Source organism: Onychostoma macrolepis, chromosome 08 (assembly GCF_012432095.1).
Source record: "Onychostoma macrolepis isolate SWU-2019 chromosome 08, ASM1243209v1, whole genome shotgun sequence".
Classification (NCBI taxonomy): Eukaryota; Metazoa; Chordata; class Actinopteri; order Cypriniformes; family Cyprinidae; genus Onychostoma; species Onychostoma macrolepis.
Window position 1 is genome coordinate 8203757 of NC_081162.1, and position 13505 is coordinate 8217261.

A 13505-nucleotide genomic window follows, 5' to 3' on the forward strand; every position below is an offset into this window, starting at 1 on the left:
AGTGAAACAAGAAAAGAAAGAGAGAGAAAAAAAAAAAAAAAATATATATATATATATATATATATATATATATATATATATATACTGTATATATATTGTAAAATTTTTGCTCAATATTTCACAATAAAAATTTAATTTTATGATGTTTTTGAAAGAAGTCCTTTATGCCCATTAAGGCTGCATTTATTAGATCAAAATACAGTGAGAACAGTAAAATTATTATTATTATTATTTTTTTTTTTTTTACAATTTAAAGAACTGTTATCTATTTGAATATATTTTAAAATGCAATTTATTCCTATGATGCCCATCTGAATTTTCAGCTTCATTACTCCAGTCTTCAGTGTCACATGATCCATCAGAAATCATTTTGTTATGTTTTTATTAATTCCATTTTCATAGTTAATTCTCTACTTCTCACTCAGATGCCCATCAACGCCTCCAACGCAGTGACTCTGGCACACCAGGTGCGATCATACACTCTGGAGGCTGCTGGTTTCACAGACACGGTGGATGTTCTTTATGTGGCTCAGATGATGCACAAATTCATGGACTACGTGACAGAACTGCGCGAGGTCTGTAGAACACTGTATTCAGCAGTGTATAAATTGCAGTGCATTTGTGTCCTTACATAAACGTGCACTCCTTTATTCCAGCTGTCCGAGGTGCTGGTGGAAATGGGCAGTAACCTGATGCAGGTAGATGATCAGATTCTGGCTCGAGCCCAGAGAGAGGAAAGAGCCTGCAGTTCAGTCGTCTACACACTGGAGACTCTCGCCTGGCCTCAGCTGCACTCTCATGCACAGGACTTCTCCAAAGTGCGCATTTAATCATGGCAGCTTCACATTATTGCACATAGATATCATACTTTTATTCAGTTAGGATGCATTAAATTAATCAAAAGTGTCAAATGTGGCTCTTCTGAACTCTCTATTCACCAAAGAATCCTGATCAAATATGGCTGTTTTCAACATTGATAATAATAAGAAATGATATCTTAGCACCAAATCAGCATATTTCCTCTCTTTCTTAGAGTTCTCGTAACATCGTGATGGAGGCTCACATGATTCGTCCTGCTCATTTTACTGGCATGAGCTGCACAGTCTATCAGAGACGAGAGGGGACAGGAGGGAGCCAGGGGCATGATGGGATTGAATCGTCCCTTGAGCAGCAACTGCGATTTCGCTGCACCACAGGAACACATAACACCTCGCTGAACGCTTTTCATGTCAAGGTTTGTCGTGTTTTGTGTGCAAGTGTATATATACAAGTGTATATGTGTATATGTTTGCAGTAATATATATATGCATAGACAGATAGCTAGATAGATAGTTAGATTCAGTATGTGTGTGTGTGTGTGTGTGTGTGTGTGTGTGTGTGTGTGTGTGTGGTATACTTAAAGTCTGCTAAACTGGAACAACTGATTTTGTAATTAATGCACTTTAATTGTGAGGAAGTAGTGTTAAAGTCCAACTAAAGATATACTGAAGTACATTAAAATGTGGTAAAGTAGCATTATTGCAAGTATACTTTAGTTCAATTCAAGTGTATTAAATTCAAGTTTATTTGTATAGCGCTTTTTACGATCCAAATCGTTGCAAAGCAGCTTCACAGGAAATTAAGTTTCTACAATATATTTATATATTGTAGAAACTTAATATATTTAACTTATGGCAAAATTTGGTAATTCTGTATGTTGTCTGAGGGTTGGCATCCTCTGAGGGGTTGGCATCATCTCTTCTCAGGTGGTTGGTCATCTCAGATCATTTAAGGGTTGGATCCAGACTGAAGCTTCTGTAATTCCTAGTTACCATGGGATGTAAACCCTGTGGCAGAAACAGAGAAACAAATAGAGACATAATTAGCGTAGCTGCTGTTCCATCCAAGCAAAAATGATTTTTTCAACCCAAGCTAAATAATAATGTGCGTTTGATCAGATTATATGATGCATTATGTGAATGCTTGGCTAAAGAGATGTGTCTTTAATCTAGATTTAAACAGAGAGAGTGTGTCTGAACACAGAACGTTATCAGGAAGGCTATTCCAGAGTTTGGGAGCCAAATTTCCAGAGTTTGGGAGCCGAGTTTTGTGACCTTAGGGAGCGGGTTGGATTGTAGCATGATAGAAGACTAGTTAGGTACACAGGAGCCAAACCATTTAGGGCCTTATAGGCAAGTAATAATATTTCGTAACTGATACGGAACTTAATAGGTAGCCAGTGCAGAGACTGTAAATTTGGGGTAATATGAGCATATTTTCTTGACCTGGTAAGGAGTCTAGCCGCTGCATTTTGGACTACCTGTAGCTTGTTTATTGAAGATGCAGGACAACCAGCTAGTAGTGCATTACAATAGTCCAGTCTAGAGGTCATGAATGCATGAATTAGCTTTTCTGCATCGGAAACAGGTAACATGTTTCGTAGCTTGGCAATGTTTCTAAGATGGAAGAATGCTGTTTTTGTAACATTGGAGATATGAATTTCCAAAAGTCAAAGACAACACCCAGATTTTTGACTGTAGAGGAAGTAACAGTACATCCGTCTAGTTGCAAATTGTAATCCAAGAGATTCTGTGTACTGTTTTTTGGTCCAATATGTAATATCTCTGTCTTATCTGAATTTAATAGGAGAAAATTATTGGTCATCCAATCTTTTCAATTTTTAATACACTGTTATCTTAGATAATTTAGAAGTTTCATCTGGTCTTGTTGAGATATATAGTTGAGTATCATCAGCATAACAATGGAAACTAATCCCATATTTTCTAATAATATTACCAAGGGGCAACATGTATATTGAAAATAGCAGAGGACCTAGGACAGATCCTTGTGGTATTCCATACTTTACTGGTGATAATTGAGATGATTCCCGTTTAAATAAACAAAGTGGTAGCAATCTGACAGGTAGGATTTAAACCATCTTAAAGCCTGCCCTTGAATACCCGTATAGTTTTGTAATCGATCTATGAGTATGTCATGATCTATAGTGTCGAACGCAGCACTTAGATCAAGTAGCAATGAGATGCAGCCTTGGTCTGTGACGCAAGAAGCAAGTCATTTGTAATTTTAACAAGCTGTGATGTGGCCTGAAACCTGACTGAAATTCTTCACAGAGATCATTTTTTTTGCAAGAAGGAGCACAATTGAGCAGACACAACTTTTTCTAAAATTTTAGACATAAACGGAAGATTTGAAATGGGTCTGTAATTTGCCAATTCACTAGGATCTAGTTGTGGTTTCTTAATAAGAGGCTTAATTTTTAGGTACACTTTAAATATCTTGCATTTAAAGACTGATAAACATCACACATTCCTCATCAATAGTCACATTAAACACATTTTAGGCTTAATATTAAGAAATGAGCATTGTGCACAAGTAGTACTCCAAATAAACTTTAATTATAATGTTTATGTCAGTAAGTCGCAAGCAATACTGTATGTCAATAATTATGTTAATAGATTTGAACATGGCATAAAAATATGCTAAAGTGTGTGCTGCTTTTTGACAGATTGAAACTTTTTGTGCATTACGGGGGGGGTATGTTTTTGTGTTGCCTAAAAATAGTTTATTGTCATAATCATTGGTATCATATTGCTACTACTGCTGTTTTATACATGTAAAAACAAGCCATTTAGCCATGGTAAAATCACTGAAACGTACTGCTTTTGGTTGGCACTTATTTTATCTTGTGTTTCTCTTTCTAGAATGCAGTGGCTCTTGCTTCAGTGTCTCTCCCTGCCTCTCTTTTTCCGCCGAACGCTCCTCCTGACTGTAAGCTGCAGTTTGTGGCATTCCGCAATGGAAGATTCTTCCCATTTACCAGCAATTTCACAGGACATTCGGACCTTGCCCGCAGACGTGGCGTCAACACTCCTGTTATCTACGTTGGCCTTGGTGGGTTGCCTTCAGCTCGAACATTCAAGGGACTGAAAACGTTCATCAAATTTTTACAATGCTCTGAGTAGCTGCTTGTATACTGATGTAGTACAGGCATTTTGGGAGAAGACCAACACAATTCATCCTTGGACTCAAAAAATATTCAAATCAGTACAGTTAATCCATTCAATTTCAGAAAGCACTTTTACCAGAGCACAGATTTAAACTTTCCTGCATTCTCTCTCTCCTTCTTTCTCAGATGGTTGTAGCATGTGGAATCAGTCCGATCCCATTATTGTGTCACTACGACACACGTCACCTGGAAATGACCCTGTTGCTGCCCACTGGAGCTTGCAGGCGCTGGAGCATCATGGGAGTTGGAGTCTGGATGGCTGTCAGCTGGCCCACAGTGATGCGTCCACCTCTACACTGCGCTGCTCTGTGCTGAGCAATTACGCTGTACTTCAGGTAACACCTTTATAAAAATACAGATATGACCTGTGGTATTGTAATTTTCATGCCTCCTAATATATTTTTTTCAGGCCAACATCTCCATATCCTTCATTGCTAACCAAGTGCAAAGTTTTGTATGCCAGCTTGATTAATGCCCATTGTGGTTGGTTTTATCTAGTTGGTAAGATAACCTTCCCTGCCTACACTTTGTAGAGAGATACTGTACAGTCAGTCCTTTACTTGAGGAGGATAGGTCTCCTATTACAAACTGATATTTTATGCAACATTTCTTCATCATGACATGCATCAAAGGATTGTAATGTTCAGCTAGGTCCAACACTGTTTTTGTTATTGAGGTCATTTGTAATAGATGGGACATATCTTGGAGATTGGTTGAAACCTCTTGGCACTGAAGAACCCAATACTGGTTCTTAGAGCAATTTCTCTGAACCTTTTTCATGAGAAAAAATGGCTATATTTAATTAATTTATTTTCCTCACAAAAATGTTCTGTTTGGTTAAATGTTTCATTCCATTTGTTACTATTGATATCAGCAGTATTGGCCTAGAAGATGGCATCTAAACCAAAAAAAAGTGGCATTTCTTACACCTATTCTTTTTTTAGGTGTCCTAGAGTTATAGCTCGGCTATGAAGTGATATGTAAGAATTTTTTAAGTTTCTTTCCATTTTCCCTGTCAATGTTTCAGGAGATGCCAGATTTCCCGGGTTCACCTTTGATTCCAGTGGAAGTGCTCCATCCAGTGATCTACACCTGTACTGCAGTGCTGCTCCTCTGTCTCTTCACCATCATCATCACCTATATACTGCATCACAGGTATTTGTCTCACTTTGTTAAAATGTGACAATTCTGAGACTGAAAACATACACCACATGGCCAAATGTATGTCATTACCCCAAAAACTCAAAAACTAAAAGAAAACAGTCTTGCAAACTGTTACTACAAGGTAACACAATTCTATGCTGTTGCATGGTTTGTTATTACTTTGAATAGCCTAACATGTTTAATTAGAAGTGGACATCTATATGAAATTCACTTTTTTTTTTTTTTCCTGCCATCAGCTCTATCAGAATCACAAGGAAGAGTTGGCACACCCTCCTGAACACTAGTTTCCACATTGCAATGACGTCTGCAGTATTTGCTGGAGGCATCACTCTGACAGGCTACCCAGTTGTATGCCAGGCTGTAAGTTCTCATTTCTCTTACATAATAATAATGTTTTATTTTATTAAAATGAAAATGACAAAAATGAAAATGTTGTCATTATTTACTCTACTTTGTTCAAACCTGAATAATTTGCTTTCTTTTGTTAAACACAAAAAATATATTTTGAAGAATGTTTGCAAACAAACAGTTAATGGTAGCCATTGACTTGCATAGAGTGGAAAAAAAAAAATACTATGGAAGTCAATGGCTTACCATTAACTGTTTGGTTACCCACATTCTTTAAAATATCTTCTTTTTTAACAGAAGAAAGCAAGTCATAAAGGTTTAAAACAACTTGAGGGTGAATGAATTAAAGAATTTTAAACATAATTTTCTTTTTATTTATTTATTTGCTGTGAACTATCTCTTTAAGTGCCTTTCCAAGCTTTTCAAGGTCGTTTCACAAATAAACAAAGAATGCAATAATGTACAAAATGTAAATACAAAACAGTAAAGAAAAATAAAAGTGTTAATAAAGACAAAATCCATAAACTAACTTTTATTTAGCATTGTACTAAAAAATACATTAGCAACAGATTAAAATATTATCTGATATTTTATTTTCTATGCACTAATGTATTGTTACTCTACTTGTTTTACTCATGTATTTATAATTTTGTATCAGGTGGGGATTGTTCTTCACTACTCTTCTCTGTCCACTTTGTTATGGATCGGAGTCAGTGCCAGAGTTATCTATAAAGAAGCCTTATTAAGGACTCCACAACAACTAGAAGGAGAGTCTGCTGTACAACCAACCCAGCGGCCCATGCTCAGGTCAGTGAAATCATGGATGGCTGGAAGCGTTAGTTGATAACAGGTTGTTTTCGAAATGTATCTTTAACAAGCAGACTCAAACTCTAAACTCTATTTTCTCTATAATATGGCCCCAGTGCCCATAAAACCCTCACAGAACAAAAATACTTTGTAATCCAATCAATAGGCCTATTTGGACTGTATTTGTTTTACATAGGAACATGAGGTAAAACGACTTGGCCTTTTTTTTTTTTTTTTGCCGTTCAAATGAGAAATGTCAGTGCTTTTGTCCAAACACATAAGATATAATTCTAAGCTGGATTAGCTACTTTTAATAAACACCACTGCAGTCAGAACTTTCACTTATCCTTCGATTAGCAAGATAACAGTTTAGGATACTAGCTTAGCATAGTGCTAAGTGGTTAAAAAAAAGTTCTTTCAATTAGCTAGATATCACTAACACACTACATTTTGATCAGGCTTTGAGGAAGGTGGATATGATTCAGTGGGGGATGGGATCTTGAAACTGGTTTTGTCACACAATAGGATCCCTTGTCCTTGCATCTGAATATGTGCGTTTTATAACAGATGCAAATATCTCTTAAGTTCATTCTTAAGTCTATCGTTTGTAATGGTGTGAACATCACATTTGATGATGACATTAAAAGTTTCTTGTCATCATCTTAAAAGGAAGCGTATGGGTTTAATCAGAACCTTTTAGTATTCAGAGCAGCTGTCATATCTCAAATCGGTCCAAAACATTGACAGTTTTATGGGCAGACGTCATATTGAATTAGCACTTCCTGAGTAGAAACTATTGATAGGCGTGTACAGGAGCAAAATGGGCTTTTGAGAGAAACTGAATGGACCACCATGGTGTAAAAACTAATCAAAGACCTCCATTGTCCAGATAAAAGCTGATTCCCATCTGCTGTTATGGAGAGTCAGACAGAGGAAAAAGAGAGCAAATGGGTGGAATGGAAAAAAATAAAAGTGGACAGAGAAGTTGTAAATCAAAGGAGGGATAGGACTAGTTAAGGCTAACTTTCACATGTCCTCAGAGACATGCATGCAAATATATTCATTCCCTCTAGTCTGTGTTCTCTGTTTTTACCCTAGACCTCCATGCTCTCCACATCCCCTGGGGAGGTCTGGCCAGATCCCACGCCTGCCTCCTGGGATAAATCCTGTTATGTTTCCCCTCTCTCCTACACTGTCTGGAGCCCAGACTTGGCTCTTCACTGACAGACAGTGACACAGAACTGCCTAATGTATAGACCACACAATTTTTTTTTACGCCAAGCAAAGGGCAAAGGTCAAAGAGAACATCTGTAGAAAATATAATAGACAGTAGCATTACGCACATTAAAATTTTTGAGCTATTTTTTGTATCTCTTGTTTTTTATGTATATTTTGTGTCCACCTTGACAACACAACAGTAAAAGGATAGGCTATCCATTATTTCTATCTTTGCAGTACTTTTTAATGTGATTAAAATGTTAGCGTGGCTAGTACTTGACCACTAACAGTTTTCTTTTCTCTAACTCTGTTTCCCTCAATAGGTTTTATTTGATAGCTGGTGGGGTCCCACTTATCATATGTGGTATCACTGCAGCTGTAAACATCAATAACTATGGCGACAACATTCCTTAGTGAGTATTGAGTTTTAAAACATTAGGAAAACTAGTTTGCTCTTGTCAAGCTTTAAATGTTTATATTATCAACAACCTACATAATGCTAACATTAAAACACTGATTCTTGATATATAGGTCAAAGAAGATTCCACAGGTTTACCTGTCATTACTTTAGCAACAATAGCAACATTTATATTTACAGTATATATCATTTATACAGTTTAATATATATATATATATATTTGGGATCAGTATGATTTTTAATGTTTTTAATGAAGTCTCTTATGCTCATCAAGGCTGTATTTATTTGATCAATAATACAGAAAAAACAGTAATGTATATTGGTTTTCCGTTTTAACATGCTTTAAAATATTATCAATTTCTGTGATGCAAATCAAAGAATCCTGAAAAAGTTTTCAACATTGATAATAAATCAGCATATTAGAATGATTTCTGAAGGATCATGTGACACTGAAGACTGGAGTAATGATGCTGAAAATTCAGCTTTGCTTCACAGAAATAAATTATATTTTGAAGTATATTAAAATAGAAGCTGTTATATACACACATGTATATACATTGCTATTATAGTGCATATGTTGACATGCATTCTGACTTGTTGAAACATAATGAGTGATAAGCAAAACATGCATTTCATGAGAAACATGTTGAAAAGATTAACCTAATTTCAGTGTTTGTCATTTATGAGATAGTACTGCAAATCATACAGTAATTAGGCCTTTCACAATGATATTGTTGTTAGAAATTTTATAGTGTTTTTGTCACATTACAGTCTTACAGATAGACTGGCGACACTTAATATAAAATAAAATTGTCTGAGGTCATACATTGAGTTTTTTATTAGCTTCTGTTCTTTCACTAACTGTCTGATACTTGTTGCAGATTTATTACACATGCTGGGCCGCTCCCTTACAGGCTCTTTAAAAGTGTCCATTTTGTACAGAGCTTGCTTTGTGTTTCTGTTATTTGACTAATTACCGCCTTTACCCTCTCTGACCTTTTTCACTGCTCTTGACCTTTCGGCAGCTGCTGGTTGGTATGGCAACCCAGTTTCGGAGCTTTCTACATTCCAGCTGGATTGATCATTCTTGTGACCTGGATCTACTTCCTGTGCACTGCTTTCTGCCTGAGGCGCCGAAACTTCCAGGAGTCCAAAGATCCTCCTTGTTCTGCCTCCGAACCCTCAAACTTGCCTGAGAGCCAACCGGCAATCAGTGGCAGCACTAGCCTGCTCTCGACGGACTCTGTGGCGGGCCCGGTGCATGCTGGGACGACGGTGGAGGACCAGTACTCATTGAAGAACCAGTGTTTGGCACTGGTGGCGACGCAGTTTGTGTTTATGGGGCTGTGGTGCTGCGGCGCTATGGCTGTTTGGCACGTGGATAGAGAGCGGAAACTCTTCAGCTGCCTGTATGGAGGAACAGCTACGGGATTAGGGATCTTCTTGGTGCTCCATCACTGTTTCAAGCGTTTGGATGTCCAGGCGGCGTGGCTAAGTTGTTGCCCCGGGTACCGTCGCTCCCAACCCATGCCAGCTTATTCCCACCCCTGCACTGCCACCGTAGGCGTCCAGAGTGCCTCGGAAAGGGGCTCCCAACTTTTTGTAGGATGCCATCCGCCGACGGACACCAACAATTACTCTTCTTCTGCCAGGTCGTCTTCTACTCAAAGTGGGACGACGAGCATTGCCGTCGGGCCTTGCAAACTCACCAACCTCCTTCAAGTGACACAGGACAACGTGAATAACGCCGCCCGAGCACCAACGGGAACTAATACCAACACAAGCACGAGCACGGAGAACAACAAGCCGGCCAACAATCTGCTGCCCAGTCTACTGCCTATCCAGCAGCCTCAAAGAAGGAAGGCTTGTAGTAGAACAAGGGGTGGCAATACGCAATACCATCACCGAGGGGACGGGAGAGGGCACTACCGCCTCAAAGCTCTCAGAGCGGGTGGAGGAGGTAGCATGGGCGCTTTGGGACCTTCTGGGACAGAGCAATCAAACATCCACCATCTACACAAACACGCTTCCAGTGAGAATGGAAGTCTACGGAATAGCCATTCAGAGGGTCAGAACGGCCTTCTGACCAATGGGCGGCACAGAGGGGAGGGACTAGCGACGAGCCCTTCGGAAGGTAGCGATGGAGGTAGCAGCGGAAGTAGAAAACCTTTTCCCCTGTTGCCTTCGGTGGCAAGCAGGTCCGCCACGCAGCAGAACACTCAACGGCGCAGCGCTAGCAAAGACAATCTTAAACTGGCCGCCGCGGCTGAGAGAGAGTCCAAGCGGAGCTCGTTCCCTCTAAACGTGGCATCAAATGTCACTGCGACGGCCTCGTTGACAACAGTTTCAGCGCCAAATGGAACACTAAAGGGATCCGTGGTGGAACTGGACACTAGCGGAACTGACCAATCACAGGGTTCGGTTGGTATGAAGAGCAGGGTATGGAAGAGCGAGACGACTGTATAATAGTTGAAAGACTTTGAAGGTTTCTTGAAGGTGTGACCTGTATGCCAGGAGCCAGAGCATGGATTTCTTTCTCCACAACCCTGCTGAAAAACTAGTTTAAACCATTCTAAGATGGTTTGAGGGCTTAGTTGGTCTGTGGGCTGGTTTTGGACAATTTTCAGCCAAGTTAAACATCAGCTTGGCTTGGCTGGGAGACTGGCTAAACCAGCTAAGACCAGGGAACCAGTCTAGCAGTGTTGTAGAACTTAAGACTGGATGACTGCCTTCATATTTTTTATGGTCTTTCTTCAGATTCCAGTCTCAAGTACTACTGTACACGAGTTGCTAACACTGCGGATACATTTTGTAGTCTCTGCCGACTCGTGCATATCTACTATGCCTCTGGAGCACAAGTTTCACGCGACACTTGTGAAACCTTGCTTCGTTCAAGACCCTCTTCAGGTCACTGTCTTGACTCGGACTAAGACTCGAGACAGACTTCAGACAGAGTCCTGTTTCGTCCAGTTTCAAGTATTACAACACTGGAGCTTAGGCTGGTTCAAGAGGGGTTTTTTTCAGCAGGGAAGAGAATGGCTTCTTTTATGATGAACCACCTATACTTGTAAGTTTTGAACCGTCCAACATGCTAAGAGCTAATGCTAAGCATGTTAATAAGGAGAAGTTGCTGTTTTATATGAAGAAAAATAAGGAGTGTGTATGCAAAACCTGACTCCTTTAAAGACAATGGTGGAGGAGTTGGTTTGACAAAATATGCAAAATCATTTTGAGTGCTTATGTTTTCCTGTAATACCACTTAACCTAACAAACTGTTTGAACGTAACAAATCTTTTAATATCGAATACGCCAAGGGATCTGAACCTAAAGTTTAGCCATTTAGCTGTGTTGATCTTTGTTTCCGACTATGCATATTCATCAGGATGGAGGACCGTCTGCTTGTTACCTACGTTTTCTTGTTCAGTCCCTCTGTGTCTTTGTCTCTTGTGTGTTCATATGTTTTTATTTACACTATTTCATTTACATGTCTGTAAGAATGTACATTGTGTTATGTATGTATTGTTTGACCATTACAGTGTTAATTCAACTCTCTGGCACTAATAAGCAGCTTTTGACATCAGTCCCACACAGATATAGAAAACAAAGACTTGCCATTGATCCATCCATCCCCAACAATTCCATCCAATGTTAACTGGTGCTGGGAATGTCGTTCTTATTCTTCTAATGTTGTTCAGCAGAAAGTGAACTATTGCATGCAGTTTTTAGGGAATAGGAACCATTTGGAAAATGTTGCTTAACAGTGCCCTCTATTGGGCCATTCCTGCCATTGATCAAATGCACTGATAATGAATGCTGTTGATGGACAAATGATATCAACAAAGTGACAGCTGCTTTGGATGTCACTCCAGATTTACTAAGGGATTTGATAATGAAGGGCAAGTGTTTGTCCATACATGTTCTGTTGTAGCACCATGTGTAACATGGGCTTTTTTAGCACTTGGTTCAGGTTATGAATAGAGCATTTGGCATAGTCTTATAAATAATAATAGCGTATTTATATTATACATATCAGTATTAATATTGATGTAATTGTAATTGTAATTATGCAATTTTATGATATCAGTATTTTACAGAGGATTGGCCTAATCAGTTTTATAAACTCTCTGTTTTAGTCTAAAAACACACTAGCAATCAAAGCTAGACCTCCTACACTTTTTATCTTCAGATTATTACCATACATAGAGCGGGTTTTGTTTATTACAAAGCACTGTTCATCCCACAAATGGTTAGCAAGAAGAACTACTAATCAACCTGGAATTGTTAGTACTCCTTAAGCTTATGCAAAGTTCTGAGGAACAAGGCATTGGTGATAACAAATACTTATTTTCAATAGGTCTTTTGTTTTTCAAGAGTGTCAGAATGTCTTTTTCTCACGAAAGCAAAGAATGGACAATCCCAACCAAAAGCAAAAGGGGAATTCAGTTCTTTGCACTGACTGCTTTTCTTTCTTTCCAAGGTCCACAAGCTATCAGATACTAACTGTAGTGCCATTATTTTAGATCACATCATGACAAAGTCACAAGCGTTGCCTGTCTTTAGCTTTAGCTACACTTTGATTAAAATAAAATTATTTTAATGTGTGTTCAGGGAAATTTGTATGCCAAAGAAGCTCGAGCTTATTTGATATTGTGTAGCGTCCCATTTGTCTTTTACCCCTTCAAGCCAGAAATCTCCCTTAAACATTCAAAGACCACATATTGCTAAAGAACCAGTCCTCCCTTTTCCCAAATCAAAAAGCATTTCACGTCATCATGACCAATGTGATAATTTTGTGATTAATGTAAGTTAAACTATCGCTTATGAAGGCTTATAATCATCATCATGTCATTACAGATTACATATTCTATATAATTTTGGTTGTATACAATTTCAGTAGTTTTTGGTGCATAGTGTCATTTGAAACTACAACAACAAAGAATGTAGTACAATAATACATGGAATTTGTGGCCTGCTCAAAGTTTGCCATCTGTATGTAATACTTTTTTTTCCTTTAAAAAAGATAGAAATTTTAAATGGCTTGTTTACGCATAATGCTTTCATGTGACATTGTGATATTTGCATGAACAATTTTCTTTGCCTCTGGGTAGGCCTAGAGCTTCTGAGGGTCAGTATACAATTCAGTGTTATCCTAAATAATGTTTTGATTGTCATCTCGAAGTTTAAAAGGGAGATTTCAATAATTACATGAATATTTATATTTTTGTCACTCACTTCAATATGAAAATGATAGCAACATTTTTGTATCGATTTCAGTAATATATTTCCTATAGATGTTAAGATTGTGCCTTATCAATGACCTGATGCAAAATAAAGGTTTGGAAAAATGCCATAAACTCAAAGTTACTTCACTCGTATTTTTATGTTTCCTAGATGTGATTTAATGAGAAGTATCCCAGCCCACGTTTTGCATTACGCAATTACGTAACTTCTGTTCCTATGTAATATGTAAATCGACATCTTCCACAAGAAATGAAGCCAATCAAAAGTGAGCCTTGGATTATGGACACATGCGTTATCCTATCA

At 38.3% G+C, this 13505-nt stretch overlaps 1 protein-coding gene across 2 annotated transcripts in view; it reads left to right on the forward strand.

Annotated features, from left to right (window-relative positions):
* Positions 1–13321, forward strand: part of adgra2 (adhesion G protein-coupled receptor A2) — a 79109-nt gene extending 65788 nt beyond the window's left edge. For both annotated transcript variants that reach the window (XM_058785444.1, XM_058785445.1), the window contains 10 exons: positions 426–575; positions 657–818; positions 1034–1234; positions 3702–3891; positions 4133–4341; positions 5034–5161; positions 5407–5530; positions 6177–6325; positions 7867–7956; positions 8987–13321. In XM_058785444.1, coding sequence (XP_058641427.1) covers positions 426–575; positions 657–818; positions 1034–1234; positions 3702–3891; positions 4133–4341; positions 5034–5161; positions 5407–5530; positions 6177–6325; positions 7867–7956; positions 8987–10427 — 2844 coding nt within the window. In that variant the 3' untranslated portion in view covers positions 10428–13321. The remainder of the gene's footprint in view (positions 1–425; positions 576–656; positions 819–1033; positions 1235–3701; positions 3892–4132; positions 4342–5033; positions 5162–5406; positions 5531–6176; positions 6326–7866; positions 7957–8986) is intronic.
* The last annotated feature ends 184 nt before the right edge of the window (positions 13322–13505 follow it).